The sequence below is a fragment of the Mustelus asterias genome, chromosome 24 (genome assembly GCF_964213995.1).
Source record: "Mustelus asterias chromosome 24, sMusAst1.hap1.1, whole genome shotgun sequence".
Classification (NCBI taxonomy): Eukaryota; Metazoa; Chordata; class Chondrichthyes; order Carcharhiniformes; family Triakidae; genus Mustelus; species Mustelus asterias.
Window position 1 is genome coordinate 56,748,344 of NC_135824.1, and position 17,212 is coordinate 56,765,555.

At 52.5% G+C, this 17,212-nt stretch overlaps 1 protein-coding gene across 1 annotated transcript in view; it reads left to right on the forward strand.

The window, feature by feature from the left end:
- Nucleotides 1-16,748, forward strand: part of LOC144511504 (HHIP-like protein 1) — a gene marked incomplete at its 5' end in the record, with an annotated part of 50,301 nt that extends 33,553 nt beyond the window's left edge. Inside the window, one exon of the mRNA XM_078241889.1 lies at nt 15,996-16,748. Coding sequence (XP_078098015.1) covers nt 15,996-16,732 — 737 coding nt within the window. The remainder of the gene's footprint in view (nt 1-15,995) is intronic.
- Nucleotides 16,749-17,212: the final 464 nt, after the last annotated feature.

Sequence of the window (17,212 nt, forward strand, 5' to 3'; positions counted from 1 at the left end):
CGCGCTTTGCCCTGTCGCACTTTACACTGTCGCGCTTTGCACTGTCGCACTTTACACTGTATCGCTTTGTACTGTCACGCTTTACACTGTCCCACTTTGCACTGTCGCGCTTTACACTGTCGCGTTTTACACTGTCGCACTTTACACTGTCGCACTTTACACTGTATCGCTTTACACTGTCTCGCTTTGCACTGTCGCACTTTACACTGTCTCGCTTTACACTGTCGCGCTTTGCACTGTCGCGCTTTACACTGTCGCACTTTACACTGTATTGCTTTGCACTGTCACGCTTTACACTGTCCCGCTTTGCACTGTCGCGCTTTACACTGTCACGTTTTACACTGTCGCACCTTACACTGTCGCACTTTACACTGTCCCGCTTTGCACTGTCGCGCTTTACACTGTCGCGTTTTACACTGTCGCACCTTACACTGTCGCACTTTACACTGTCCCGCTTTACACTGTCGCGCTTTACACTGTCTCGCTTTACACTGTCGCGCTTTACACTGTCGCGCTTTACACCGTCGCGCTTTGCACTGTCGCGCTTTACACTGTCCTGCTTTGCACTGTCCCGCTTTGCACTGTCGCGCCTTGCATTGTCCCACTTTGCACTGTATCGCTTTGCACTGTCACGCTTTACACTGTCTCGCTTTGCACCGTCGCGCTTTACACTGTCGCGCTTTGCACTGTATCGCTTTGCACTGTCACGCTTTACACTGTCACGCTTTACACTGTCGCGCTTTGCACTGTCGCGCTTTGCACTGTATCGCTTTACACTGTCGCGCTTTGCATTGTATCGCTTTACACTGTTGCGCTTTGCACTGTCGCGCTTTGCACTGTCGCGCTTTACACTGTCGCGCTTTGCACTGTATCGCTTTGCACTGTCGCACTTTACACTGTCGCGCTTTGCACTGTCGCGCTTTGCACTGTCGCACTTTACACTGTCGCGCTTTCCACTGTCGCGCTTTACACTGTCTCGCTTTGCACTGTCGCACTTTACACTGTCGCGCTTTCCACTGTCGCGCTTTACACTGTCTCGCTTTGCACTGTCGCACTTTACACTGTCGCGCTTTCCACTGTCGCGCTTTACACTGTCGCGCTTTGCACTGTCGCACTTTACACTGTCGCGCTTTGCACTGTCTCGCTTTGCACTGTCCCGCTTTGCACTGTCTCGCTTTACACTGTCTCGCTTTGCACTGTCGCGCTTTGCACTGTCGCGCTTTCCACTGTCGCGCTTTACACTGTCGCGCTTTACACTGTCGCACTTTTCACTGTCCCGCTTTGCACTGTCGCACTTTCCACTGTCCCGCTTTGCACTGTCGCGCTTTACACTGTCGCGCTTTACACTGTCTCGCTTTACACTGTCTCGCTTTACACTGTCGCGCTTTACACAGTCTTGCTTTGCACTGTCGCACTTTACACTGTCGCGCTTTGCACTGTCTCGCTTTGCACTGTCGTGCTTTACACTGTCTCGCTTTACACTGTCGCACTTTACACTGTCGCACTTTACACTGTCGCGCTTTGCACTGTCGCACTTTACACTGTCGCACTTTACACTGTCGCACTTTACACTGTATCGCTTTACACTGTCTCGCTTTGCACTGTCGCACTTTACACTGTCTCGCTTTACACTGTCGCGCTTTACACTGTCGCGCTTTACACCGTCGCGCTTTGCACTGTCGCGCTTTACACTGTCCTGCTTTGCACTGTCGCGCTTTACACCGTCGCGCTTTGCACTGTCGCGCTTTACACTGTCCTGCTTTGCACTGTCCCGCTTTGCACTGTCGCGCCTTGCATTGTCCCACTTTGCACTGTATCGCTTTGCACTGTCACGCTTTACACTGTCTCGCTTTGCACCATCGCGCTTTACACTGTCGCGCTTCGCACTGTATCGCTTTACACTGTCTCGCTTTGCACTGTCGCGCTTTACACTGTCGCACTTTACACTGTCGCGCTTTACACTGTCGCGCTTTACACTGTCGCGCTTTACACTGTCTCGCTTTACACTGTCGCGCTTTACACTGTCGCACTTTACACCGTCGCGCTTTGCACTGTCGCGCTTTACACTGTCCTGCTTTGCACTGTCTCGCTTTGCACTGTCGCGCCTTGCATTGTCCCACTTTGCACTGTATCGCTTTGCACTGTCACGCTTTACACTGTCTCGCTTTGCACCGCCGCGCTTTACACTGTCGCGCTTTGCACTGTATCGCTTTGCACTGTCACGCTTTTCACTGTCACGCTTTACACTGTCGCGCTTTGCACTGTCGCGCTTTGCACTGTATCGCTTTACACTGTCGCGCTTTGCATTGTATCGCTTTACACTGTTGCGCTTTGCACTGTCGCGCTTTGCACTGTCGCGCTTTACACTGTTGCGCTTTGCACTGTATCGCTTTACACTGTCGCGCTTTACACTGTTTCGCTTTGCACTGTCGCGCTTTGCACTGTCGCGCTTTACACTGTCGCGCTTTGCACTGTATCGCTTTACACTGTCACGCTTTGCACCGTCGTGCTTTGCACCGTCGCGCTTTGCACTGTCGCGCTTTGCACTGTCGCGCTTTGCACTGTCTCGCTTTCCACTGTCTCGCTTTGCACTGTCGCGCTTTGCACTGTCTCGCTTTCCGCTGTCGCGCTTTACACTGTCGCGCTTTACACTGTCGCACTTTTCACTGTCCTGCTTTGCACTGTCGCACTTTACACTGTCCCGCTTTGCACTGTCGCGCTTTACACTGTCTCGCTTTGCACTGTCGCTCTTTACACTGTCCCGCTTTGCACTGTCGCGCTTTACACTGTCGCGCTTTCCACTGTCGCGCTTTACACTGTCGCGCTTTGCACTGTCGCTCTTTGCACTGTCGCACTTTACACTGTCCCACTTTGCACTGTCGCACTTTACACTGTCGCGCTTTGCACTGTCGCGCTTTACACTGTCGCGCTTTGCACTGTCGCGCTTTGCACTGTCGCGCTTTGCACTGTCGCGCTTTACACTGTCGCGCTTTACACTGTCGCGCTTTGCACTGTCGCGCTTTACACTGTCGCACTTTACACTGTCGCGCTTTGCACTGTCGCGCTTTGCACTGTCGCGCTTTACACTGTCCCGCTTTGCACTGTCGCGCTTTACACTGTCGCGCTTTACACTGTCTCGCTTTACACTGTCGCACTTTACACTGTATCGCTTTGCACTGTCGCGCTTTACACTGTCCCGCTTTGCACTGTCGCGCTTTACACTGTCGCGTTTTACACTGTCGCACATTACACTGTCGCACTTTACACTGTCTCGCTTTACACTGTCGCACTTTACACTGTATCGCTTTCCACTGTCTCGCTTTACACTGTCTCGCTTTACACTGTCGCACTGTACACTGTATCGCTTTGCACTGTCGCGCTTTACACTGTCCCACGTTGCACTGTCGCGCTTTACACTGTCGCGTTTTACACTGTCGCACTTTACACTGTCGCACTTTACACTGTATCGCTTTACACTGTCTCGCTTTGCACTGTCGCACTTTACACTGTCGCACTTTACACTGTCTCGCTTTACACTGTCGCACTTTACACTGTATCGCTTTACACTGTCTCGCTTTGCACTGTCGCACTTTACACTGTCGCGCTTTACACTGTCACACTTTACACTGTCGCGCTTTACACTGTCGCGCTTTGCACTGTCGCGCTTTACACTGTCGCACTATACACTGTCGCGCTTTACACTGTCGCGCTTTACACTGTCGCACTTTACACTGTCGCACTTTACACTGTCGCGCTTTACACTGTCTCGCTTTGCGCTGTCGCACTTTACACTGTCTCGCTTTGCACTGTCGCACTTTACACTGTATCGCTTTACACTGTCTCGCTTTGCACTGTCGCACTTTACACTGTCTCGCTATACACTGTCGCGCTTTACACTGTCGCGCTTTGCACTGTCCCGCTTTGCACTGTCGCGCTTTACACTGTATCGCTTTACACTGTCGCACTTTACACTGTCGCGCTTTGCACTGTCGCGCTTTACACTGTATCGCTTTACACTGTCGCGCTTTACACTGTCGCGCTTTGCACTGTCGCGCTTTACACTGTCCTGCTTTGCACTGTCCCGCTTTGCACTGTCGCGCCTTGCATTGTCCCACTTTGCACTGTATCGCTTTGCACTGTCGCACCTTACACTGTCGCACTTTACACTGTCCCGCTTTGCACTGTCGCGCTTTACACTGTCGCGCTTTACACTGTCTCGCTTTACACTGTTGCGCTTTACACTGTCGCGCTTTACACTGTCGCGCTTTGCACTGTCGCGCTTTACACTGTCCTGCTTTGCACTGTCCCGCTTTGCACTGTCGCGCCTTGCATTGTCCCACTTTGCACTGTATCGCTTTGCACTGTCACGCTTTACACTGTCTCGCTTTGCACCGTCGCGCTTTACACGGTCGCGCTTTTCACTGTCGCGCTTTACACTGTCGCACTTTGCACTGCCGCGCTTTACACTGTCGCGCTTTGCACTGTATCGCTTTGCACTGTCACGCTTTACACTGTCACGCTTTACACTGTCGCACTTTGCACTGTCGCGCTTTGCACTGTATCGCTTTACACTGTCGCGCTTTGCACTGTATCGCTTTACACTGTCGCGCTTTGCACTGTCGCGCTTTGCACTGTCGCGCTTTGCACTGTCGCGCTTTGCACTGTCGCGCTTTACACTGTCCCGCTTTGCACTGAATCGCTTTGCACTGTCGCGCTTTACACTGTCCCGCTTTGCGCTGTCCCGCTTTGCACTGTCCCGCTTTGCACTGTCCCGCTTTGCACTGTATTGCTTTGCACTGTCGCGCTTTACACTGTCCCGCTTTGCGCTGTCCCGCTTTGCGCTGTCCCGCTTTCCACTGTATTGCTTTGCACTGTCCCGCTTTGCACTGTCCCGCTTTGCACTGTCCCGCTTTACACTGTCGCGCTTTACACTGTCCCGCTTTGCACTGTCCCGCTTTCCACTGTCGTGCATTACACTGTCCCGCTTTGCGCTGTCCCGCTTTCCACTGTATCGCTTTGCACTGTCCCGCTTTGCACTGTCGCTCTTTGCACTGTCCCGCTTTGGACTGTCGCGCTTTACACTGTCCCGCTTTGCGCTGTCCCGCTTTCCACTGTATCGCTTTGCACTGTCCCGCTTTGCACTGTCCCGCTTTGCACTGTATCGCTTTGCACTGTCGCGCTTTACACTGTATCGCTTTGCACTGTCGCGCTTTGCACTGTCCCGCTTTGCACTGTCGCGCTTTACACTGTCGCGTTTTACACTGTCGCACCTTACACTGTCGCACTTTACACTGTCCCGCTTTGCACTGTCGCGCTTTACACTGTCGCGTTTTACACTGTCGCACCTTACACTGTCGCACTTAACACTGTCGCGCTTTACACTGTCGCGCTTTACACTGTCTCGCTTTACACTGTCGCGCTTTACACTGTCGCACTTTACACCGTCGCGCTTTGCACTGTCGCGCTTTACACTGTCCTGCTTTGCACTGTCTCGCTTTGCACTGTCGCGCCTTGCATTGTCCCACTTTGCACTGTATCGCTTTGCACTGTCACGCTTTACACTGTCTCGCTTTGCACCGTCGCGCTTTACACTGTCGCGCTTTGCACTGTATCGCTTTGCACTGTCACGCTTTACACTGTCACGCTTTACACTGTCGCGCTTTACACTGTCGCGCTTGACACTGTCGCACTTTGCACTGCCGCGCTTTACACTGTCGCGTTTGGCACTGTATCGCTTTGCACTGTCACGCTTTACACTGTCGCAATTTACACTGTATCGCTTTGCACTGTCACGCTTTACACTGTCACGCTTTGCACTGTCGCGCTTTACACTGTCGCAATTTACACTGTATCGCTTTGCACTGTCACGCTTTACACTGTCACGCTTTGCACTGTCGCGCTTTACACTGTCGCAATTTACACTGTATCGCTTTACACTGTCGCGCTTTACACTGTCCCGCTTTGCACTGTCCCGCTTTCCACAGTCGCGCTTTGCACTGTCGCACTTTACACTGTCTCGCTTTATACTGTCGCGCTTTACACTGTCGCATTTTACACTGTCTCGCTTTACACTGTCTCACTTTGCACTGTCGCACTTTACACTGTCGCGCTTTACACTGTCGCGCTTTACACTGTATCGCTTTACACTGTCTTGCTTTGCACTGTCGCACTTTACACTGTATCGCTTTACACTGTCTCGCTTTACACTGTCGCGCTTTACACTGTCGCGCTTTGCACTGTCGCACTTTACACTGTCGCACTTTACACTGTCGCGCTTTACACTGTCGCACTTTACACTGTCTCGCTTTGCACTGTCGCACTTTACACTGTCTCACTTTGCACTGTCGCACTTTACACTGTATCGCTTTACACTGTCGCGCTTTACACTGTCGCACTTTGCACTGTCCTGCTTTGCACTGTCGCGCTTTGCATTGTCCCATTTTGCACTGTCGCGCTTTGCACTGTCACGCTTTACACTGTCACGCTTTACACTGTCGCGCTTTACACTGTCGCGCTTTACACTGTCACGCTTTACACTGTCGCGCTTTACACTGTCGCGCTTTACACTGTCGCACTTTGCACTGTCCTGCTTTGCACTGTCCCGCTTTGCACTGTCGCGCTTTGCATTGTCCCATTTTGCACTGTCGCGCTTTGCACTGTCACGCTTTGCACTGTCACGCTTTACACTGTCACGCTTTACACTGTCGCGCTTTACACTGTCGCGCTTTACACTGTCGCACTTTACACTGTATCGCTTTGCACTGTATCGCTTTACACTGTCGCGCTTTGCACCGTCGCGCTTTACACTGTCCCGCTTTACACTGTCGCGCTTTGCACCGTCGCGCTTTACACTGTCCCGCTTTACACTGTCCCGCTTTACACTGTCACGCTTTACACTGTCGCGCTTTGCACCATCGCGCTTTACACTGTCGCGCTTTGCACTGTCACGCTTTACACTGTCGCGCTTTGCACCGTCGCGCTTTACACTGTCACGCTTTACACTGTCGCGCTTTACACTGTCGCGCTTTACACTGTCGCGCTTTACACTGTCGCGCTTTGCACTGTCGCGCTTTACACTGTCGCGCTTTACACTGTCACGCTTTACACTGTCGCGCTTTACACTGTCGCGCTTTGCACCGTCGCGCTTTACACTGTCGCGCTTTACACTGTCACGCTTTACACTGTCGCGCTTTACACTGTCGCGCTTTGCACCGTCGCGCTTTACACTGTCGCGCTTTACACTGTCGCGCTTTACACTGTCGCGCTTTACACCGTCGCGCTTTGCACTGTCGCGCTTTACACTGTCGCGCTTTGCACCATCGCGCTTTACACCGTCGCGCTTTACACTGTCACGCTTTACACTGTCGCGCTTTACACTGTCGCGCTTGACACTGTCGCACTTTGCACTGCCGCGCTTTACACTGTCGCGTTTGGCACTGTATCGCTTTGCACTGTCACGCTTTACACTGTCACGCTTTACACTGTCGCGCTTTGCACAGTCGCGCTTTGCACTGTATCACTTTACACTGTTGCGCTTTGCACTGTCGCGCTTTGCACTGTCTCGCTTTGCACCGTCGCGCTTTACACTGTCACGCTTTACACTGTCGCGCTTTGCACTGTCGCGCTTTGCACTCTCGCGCTTTGCACTGTATCGCTTTACACTGTCGCGCTTTGCATTGTATCGCTTTACACTGTTGCGCTTTGCACTGTCGCGCTTTGCACTGTATCGCTTTACACTGTCGCGCTTTACACTGTTTCGCTTTGCACTGTCGCGCTTTGCACTGTCGCGCTTTACACTGTCGCGCTTTGCACTGTATCGCTTTACACTGTCGCGCTTTGCATTGTATCGCTTTACACTGTCGCGCTTTACACTGTTTCGCTTTGCACTGTCGCGCTTTGCACTGTCGCGCTTTACACTGTCACGCTTTGCACCGTCGCGCTTTGCACTGTCGCGCTTTGCACTGTCGCGCTTTACACTGTCGCGCTTTGCACTGTCGCGCTTTGCACTGTCGCGCATTACACTGTCGCGCTTTGCACTGTCTCGCTTTGCACTGTCCCGCTTTGCACTGTCTCGCTTTCCACTGTCTCGCTTTGCACTGTCGCGCTTTGCACTGTCTCGCTTTCCACTGTCGCGCTTTACACTGTCACGCTTTACACTGTCGCACTTTTCACTGTCCCGCTTTGCACTGTCGCACTTTACACTGTCCCGCTTTGCACTATCGCGCTTTACACTGTCTCGCTTTGCACTGTCGCTCTTTACACTGTCCCGCTTTGCACTGTCGCGCTTTACACTGTCGCGCTTTCCACTGTCGCGCTTTACACTGTCGCGCTTTGCACTGTCGCTCTTTGCACTGTCGCACTTTACACTGTCCCGCTTTGCACTGTCGCACTTTACACTGTCGCGCTTTGCACTGCCGCGCTTTACACTGTCTCGCTTTGCACTGTCGCTCTTTACACTGTCCCGCTTTGCACTGTCACGCTTTACGCTGTCGCGCTTTACACTGTCGCGCTTTGCACTGTCGCGCTTTCCACTGTCGCGCTTTACACTGTCGCACTTTACACTGTCCCGCTTTGCACTGTCGCGCTTTGCACTGTCGCGCTTTGCACTGTCGCGCTTTACACTGTCTCGCTTTACACTGTCGCAATTTACACTGTCGCGCTTTACACTGTCTCGCTTTACACTGTCGCAATTTACACTGTATCGCTTTGCACTGTCGCGCTTTACACGGTCCCGCTTTGCACTGTCGCGCTTTACACTGTCGCGTTTTACACTGTCGCACATTACACTGTCGCACTTTACACTGTCTCGCTTTACACTGTCGCACTTTACACTGTATCGCTTTGCACTGTCGCGCTTTACACTGTCTCGCTTTCCACTGTCGCACTTTACACTGTATCGCTTTGCACTGTCGCGCTTTACACTGTCCCACGTTGCACTGTCGCGCTTTACCCTGTCGCGTTTTACACTGTCGCACTTTACACTGTCGCACTTTACACTGTATCGCTTTACACTGTCTCGCTTTGCACTGTTGCACTTTACACTGTCGCACTTTACACTGTCTCGCTTTACACTGTCGCACTTTACACTGTATCGCTTTACACTGTCCCGCTTTGCACTGTCGCGCTTTACACTGTCGCGTTTTACACTGTCGCACTTTACACTGTCGCACGTTACACTGTATCGCTTACACTGTCTCGCTTTGCACTGTTGCACTTTACACTGTCGCGCTTTACACTGTCGCACTTTACACTGTCGCGCTTTACACTGTCGCGCTTTGCACTGTCGCGCTTTACACTGTCGCACTTTACACTGTCGCGCTTTACACTGTCGCGCTTTGCACTGTCGCACTTTACACTGTCGCGCTTTACACTGTCGCACTTTACACTGTCTCGCTTTGCGCTGTCGCACTTTACACTGTCTCGCTTTGCACTGTCCCGCTTTGCACTGTATCGCTTTGCACTGTCGCGCTTTACACTGTCCCGCTTTGCGCTGTCCCGCTTTGCGCTGTCCCGCTTTCCACTGTATCGCTTTGCACTGTCCCGCTTTGCACTGTCCCGCTTTGCACTGTCCCGCTTTGCACTGTCCCGCTTTACACTGTCGCGCTTTACACTGTCCCGCTTTGCACTGTCCCGCTTTCCACAGTCGCGCTTTGCACTGTCGAGCTTTGCACTGTCCCGCTTTATACTGTCCCGCTTTGCGCTGTCGCACTTTACACTGTCTCGCTTTATACTGTCCCGCTTTGCACTGTCGCACTTTACACTGTCCCGCTTTGCACTGTCCCGCTTTCCACTGTCGCGCTTTGCACTGTCGCGCTTTACACTGTCGCATTTTACACTGTCTCGCTTTACACTGTCTCACTTTGCACTGTCGCACTTTACACTGTCGCGCTTTACACTGTCGCGCTTTACACTGTATCGCTTTACACTGTCTTGCTTTGCACTGTCGCACTTTACACTGTATCGCTTTACACTGTCTCGCTTTACACTGTCGCGCTTTACACTGTCGCGCTTTGCACTGTCGCACTTTACACTGTCGCACTTTACACTGTCGCGCTTTACACTGTCGCACTTTACACTGTCTCGCTTTGCACTGTCGCACTTTACACTGTCACGCTTTGCACTGTCGCACTTTACACTGTATCGCTTTACACTGTCGCGCTTTACACTGTCGCACTTTGCACTGTCCTGCTTTGCACTGTCCCGCTTTGCACTGTCGCGCTTTGCATTGTCCCACTTTGCACTGTATCGCTTTGCACTGTCGCACTTTACACTGTCACGCTTTGCACTGTCGCACTTTACACTGTATCGCTTTACACTGTCGCGCTTTACACTGTCGCACTTTGCACTGTCCTGCTTTGCACTGTCCCGCTTTGCACTGTCGCGCTTTGCATTGTCCCACTTTGCACTGTATCGCTTTGCACCGTCGCGCTTTACACTGTCGCGCTTTACACTGTCGCGCTTTGCACTGTCGCACTTTGCACTGCCGCGCTTTACACTGTCGCGCTTGGCACTGTATCGCTTTGCACTGTCACGCTTTACACTGTCACGCTTTACACTGTCGCGCTTTGCACTCTCGCGCTTTGCACTGTATCACTTTACACTGTTGCGCTTTGCACTGTCGCGCTTTGCACTGTCACGCTTTACACTGTCTCGCTTTGCACCGTCGCGCTTTACACTGTCGCGCTTTACACTGTCGCGCTTTACACTGTCGCACTTTGCACTGCCGCGCTTTACACTGTCGCGCTTGGCACTGTATCGCTTTGCACTGTCACGCTTTACACTGTCACGCTTTACACTGTCGCGCTTTGCACTGTCGCGCTTTGCACTGTATCGCTTTACACTGTCGCGCTTTGCACTGTATCACTTTACACTGTTGCGCTTTGCACTGTCGCGCTTTGCACTGTCGCGCTTTACACTGTCGCGCTTTGCACTGTATCGCTTTACACTGTCGCGCTTTACACTGTTTCGCTTTACACTGTCGCGCTTTGCACTGTCGCGCTTTACACTGTCGTGCTTTGCACTGTATCGCTTTACACTGTCGTGCTTTACACTGTTTTGCTTTACACTGTCGCGCTTTGCACTGTCACGCTTTGCACTGTCTCGCTTTGCACTGTCGCGCTTTGCACTGTATCGCTTTACACTGTCGCGCTTTGCACTGTATCGCTTTGCACTGTCGCGCTTTACACTGTCCCACTTTGCGCTGTCCCGCTTTGCACTGTCCCGCTTTACACTGTCGCGCTTTACACTGTCCCGCTTTGCACTGTCCCGCTTTCCACTGTCGCGCATTCCACTGTCCCTCTTTGCGCTGTCCCGCTTTGCGCTGTCCCGCTTTCCACTGTATCGCTTTGCACTGTCCTGCTTTGCACTGTCGCGCTTTGCACTGTCCTGCTTTGCACTATGCCGCTTTACACTGTCGCGCATTACACTGTCGCACTTTGCACTGTCGCACTTTGCACTGTCGCGCTTTACACTGTCGCGCTTTACACTGTCCCGCTTTGCACTATGCCGCTTTACACTGTCGCGCATTACACTGTCGCACTTTGCACTGTCCCGCTTTACACTGTCGCGCTTTACACTGTCCCGCTTTGCACTATGCCGCTTTTCACTGTCGCGCATTACACTGTCGCACTTTGCACTGTCGCGCTTTGCACTGTCCCGCTTTGCACTGTATCGCTTTGCACTGTATCACTTTACACTGTCCCGCTTTGCACTGTATCGCTTAGCACTGTCGCGCTTTACACTGTCCCGCTTTGCACTGTATCGCTTTACACTGTCCCGCTTTGCACTGTATCGCTTTGCACTGTCGCGCTTTACACGGTCCCGCTTTGCACTGTATCGCTTTGCACTGTCGCGCTTTGCACTGTCGCGCTTTGCACTGTCCCGCTTTGCACTATCACACTTTACACTGTCGCGCTTTGCACTGTATCGCTTTGCACTGTCGCGCTTTGCACTGTCCCGCTTTGCACTATCCCACTTTACACTGTCGCGCTTTGCACTGTATCGCTTTATACTGTCGCACTTTGCACTGTCGCGCTTTACACTATCCCGCTTTGCACTGTATCGCTTTGCACTGTCGCGCTTTACACTGTCCCGCTTTGCACTGTATCGCTTTACACTGTCCCAATTTGCACTGTATCGCTTTGCACTGTCGCGCTTTACACTGTCGCGCTTTGCACTGTCCCGCTTTGCACTATCGCACTTTGCACTGTATCGCTTTACACTGTCCCGCTTTGCACTGTATCGCTGTGCACTGTCGCGCTTTACACTGTCTCGCTTTATACTGTCGCACTTTACACTGTCGCGCTTTGCACTGTATCGCTTTACACTGTCCCGCTTTGCACTATGCCGCTTAACACTGTCGCGCATTACACTGTCCCGCTTTGCACTATGCCGCTTTACACTGTCGCGCATTACACTGTCGCACTTTGCACTGTCGCGCTTTGCACTGTCGCGCTTTGCACTGTCCCGCTTTGCACTGTCCCGCTTTGCACTGTCCCGCTTTGCACTATGCCGCTTTACACTGTCGCGCATTACACTGTCGCGCTTTGCACTGTCGCGCTTTGCACTGTCCCGCTTTGCACTGTCCCGCTTTGCACTGTATCGCTTTGCACTGTATCACTTTACACTGTCGCGCTTTACACTGTCCCGCTTTGCACTGTATCGCTTTGCACTGTCCCGCTTTGCACTGTCGCGCTTTACACTGTCCCGCTTTGCACTGTATCGCTTTACACTGTCGCGCTTTACACTGTCACGCTTTACACTGTCGCGCATTACACTGTCACGCTTTGCACTATCCCACTTTACACTGTCGCGCTTTGCACTGTATCGCTTTGCACTGTCGTGCTTTGCACTGTCCCGCTTTGCACTCTCCTGCTTTATACTGTCGCACTTTGCACTGTCGCGCATTACACTGTCCCACTTTGCACTGTCCCGCTTTGCACTGTATCGCTTTATACTGTCGCACTTTGCACTGTCGCGCTTTATACTGTCGCGCTTTGCACTGTCGCGCTTTACACTGTCCCGCTTTGCACTGTATCGCTTTGCACTGTATCGCTTTACACTGTCCCGCTTTGCACTGTATCGCTTTGCACTGTCGCGCTTTACACTGTCCCGCTTTGCACTGTATCGCTTTGCACTGTCGTGCTTTGCACTGTCGCACTTTGCACTGTCCCGCTTTGCACTATCGCACTTTGCACTGTATCGCTTTACACTGTCCCGCTTTGCACTGTATCGCTGTGCACTGTCGCGCTTTACACTGTCTCGCTTTATACTGTCGCACTTTACACTGTCGCGCTTTGCACTGTATCGCTTTACACTGTCCCGCTTTGCACTATGCCGCTTAACACTGTCGCGCATTACACTGTCCCGCTTTGCACTATGCCGCTTTACACTGTCGCGCATTACACTGTCGCACTTTGCACTGTCGCGCTTTGCACTGTCGCGCTTTACACTGTCGCGCTTTACACTGTCGCACTTTGCACTGTCCCGCTTTGCACTATGCCGCTTTACACTGTCGCGCATTACACTGTCGCACTTTGCACTGTCCCGCTTTACACTGTCGCGCTTTACACTGTCCCGCTTTGCACTATGCCGCTTTACACTGTCGCGCATTACACTGTCGCACTTTGCACTGTCGCGCTTTGCACTGTCGCGCTTTGCACTGTCCCACTTTGCACTGTATCGCTTTGCACTGTATCACTTTACACTGCCCCGCTTTGCACTGTATCGCTTAGCACTGTCGCGCTTTACACTGTCCCGCTTTGCACTGTATCGCTTTGCACTGTCCCGCTTTGCACTGTCGCGCTTTACACTGTCCCGCTTTGCACTGTATCGCTTTACACTGTCGCGCTTTACACTGTCACGCTTTACACTGTCGCGCTTTACACTGTCCCGCTTTGCACTGTATCGCTTTACACTGTCGCGCATTACACTGTCACGCTTTACACTGTCGCGCATTACACTGTCGCGCTTTACACTGTCACGCTTTGCACTGTATCGCTTTACACTGTCACGCTTTACACTGTCACGCTTTGCACTGTATCGCTTTACACTGTCACGCTTTACACTGTCGCGCTTTACACTGTCACGCTTTGCACTGTATCGCTTTACACTGTCACGCTTTACACTGTCACGCTTTGCACTGTATCGCTTTACACTGTCACGCTTTACACTTTCACGCTTTACACTGTCCCGCTTTGCACTGTATCGCTTTACACTGTCACGCTTTACACTGTCACGCTTTGCACTGTATCGCTTTACACTGTCCCGCTTTGCACTGTATCGCTTTACACTGTCCCGCTTTACACTGTCACGCTTTACACTGTCACGCTTTGCACTGTATCGCTTTACACTGTCCCGCTTTGCACTGTATCGCTTTACACTGTCCCGCTTTGCACTGTATCGCTTTACACTGTCCCGCTTTGCACTGTATCACTTTACACTGCCCCGCTTTGCACTGTATCGCTTAGCACTGTCGCGCTTTACACTGTCCCGCTTTGCACTGTATCGCTTTGCACTGTCCCGCTTTGCACTGTCGCGCTTTACACTGTCCCGCTTTGCACTGTATCGCTTTACACTGTCGCGCATTACACTGTCACGCTTTACACTGTCGCGCATTACACTGTCACGCTTTACACTGTCGCGCATTACACTGTCGCGCTTTACACTGTCCCGCTTTGCACTGTATCGCTTTACACTGTCCCGCTTTACACTGTCACGCTTTACACTGTCACGCTTTGCACTGTATCGCTTTACACTGTCCCGCTTTGCACTGTATCGCTTTACACTGTCCCGCTTTACACTGTCACGCTTTACACTGTCATGCTTTGCACTGTATCGCTTTACACTGTCCCGCTTTGCACTGTATCGCTTTACACTGTCCCGCTTTGCACTGTATCGCTTTACACTGTCACGCTTTGCACTGTATCGCTTTACACTGTCACGCTTTGCACTGTATCGCTTTACACTGTCACGCTTTGCACTGTATCGCTTTACACTGTCACGCTTTGCACTGTATCGCTTTACACTGTCCCGCTTTGCACTGTATCGCTTTACACTGTCACGCTTTGCACTGTATCGCTTTACACTGTCACGCTTTGCACTGTATCGCTTTACACTGTCCCGCTTTGCACTGTATCGCTTTACACTGTCACGCTTTGCACTGTATCGCTTTACACTGTCACGCTTTGCACTGTATCGCTTTACACTGTCACGCTTTACACTGTCACGCTTTACACTGTCACGCTTTGCACTGCCGTGCTTTGCCAGGTCGGCACACTGGTTAGCACTGCTGCCTCACAATACCAGGGACCCGGGTTCAATTCCCGGCTTGGGTCACTGTCTGTGCGGAGTCTGCACGTTCTCACCGTGTCTGCGTGGGTTTCCTCCGGGTGCTCCAGTTTCTTCCCACAGTCTGAAAGATACGCTGGTCAGGTGAATTGGCCATGCTTAATTCTCCCTCAGTGTTACCCGAACAGGTGCCGGAATGTGGCAACTAGGGGATTTTCACAGTAACTTCATTGCACTGTGAATGTCAGCCTCACTTGTGACACTAATAAATAAACTTTAGCTGCATTGTCACATTTACACCTTACACCCTAGCTATGACTGTAACACTATATTCTGCACCCTCTCCTTTCCATCTCCCCTCTGTACTCTTTGAATGGTATGTTTTGTCTATATTTTCTATTATCACTGTATCCCAATGCATGGAATCATAGAATCCTACAGTGCAGAAGGAGGCCATTCGGCCCATCGAGTCTGCACCGACCACAATCCCACCCAGGCCCTATTCTCACAACCCCACATATTTACTCTGCTCATCCCCCTGATACTAGGGTCAATTTATCACGGCCTGCATGAATGTAGCTTGTGGAGAGGGTTACACTGCCTGTGTACACTGAGAGGTGTGGCATTGGGTGAAGTGTAATGATCCAGAGGTTACGGGAGTGAAATTAGTGGAAATTAACCTGAATCCACTCCATTTGACTCCGCAGAACTCATCTTGGAATCTGAGACCGCGACAGTTGCCCCGACCACTGTCAGACCCAAGCCAACCAGGGCTCCAACGCAGAGGCCAAAGGTCGTAAGGGGTCAAGGGGTTCAGAAAGAGAAAGCTCGGCATACGACCGCTGCCCCGCGGACATCCACTTTGAGCTGGCACTGGGAGGTCCCGAGCACGGTGGGGAACCGGGTATCACGCCCCATCAAGACCACGCCGCCACCCAAGCGCCAACAGCCGCAGACGGCTCTGCCAAAACCGCCAACCAAGGCCGACGGAGCCCGGCCGAAAGAGGGCCGGCCGCTGGGCAGCAAGAAGAAGGGCAACCGGGGCTCGGCGACCAGTGGGCGCAAGGGTCAAGGGTCGAAGCCGGGCAAGAGGAAGCGCATCAAGCTGAGGGACGGGGCGGTGCGGCTGGCCGGGAAGAGGGAGCGGCCAGGAGCAGGGAGGGTGGAGGTCTACGTTGGCGGGGAGTGGGGCACAGTGTGTGACGACTCGTGGAACTCCAAAGCGGCGGCGGTGGTGTGCCGTCAGCTGGGCTACCCGGGGGCGCTCAGGGCTGCCAGGAAGGCGGAGTTCGGGGCGGGGGGCAACCTGCGGATTCTACTGGATGACGTGAAGTGTGGGGGGAAGGAGAGAAATCTGCTGCGGTGCCGGCATGGGCCGATTGGGGAACACAACTGCTCACATGACGAGGACGCAGGCGCTGTCTGCAACAAAGAGCCCCAATAAACTTTTATTTTCAGTCAAGGTAAACGACTCTTGTTTTAATTTTCTAACCCTGCTGAATTAAAGCGCTGAGCCCCAGAACGTTAGCCCTCCGCCCCAGATACCGTGCCCACCATGTTCTTGCTCCAAAAGGCACCCCGAGTAACTGGCTCTCGAAACCCATGAGTTCCGTTGTTTTGCTCCGACTCATTCAACTCACTAGCTGCCCTTCCGTGGCATTGCGCTAATCCAAGTGCAGTGGGCTTAGCGGGGAGGGAGATAATTGCAGCAGGGCCTCCCGAGGTAACTCACTCCTTTCATCAATTGTGCCCTCATTGTAAACTCTTCCAGCACAGGGTGAGGCCATTCAGCCCATTGTGCTCTGCCAGGTTGTATATTGAGCTGTCCAATCAGTTCTATTGCCCTGCTCTGTCCACATATGATCAGGGAAGACGATATCACACTGAGTGCATATTACTGGAAGGATATAACACACAATGTATA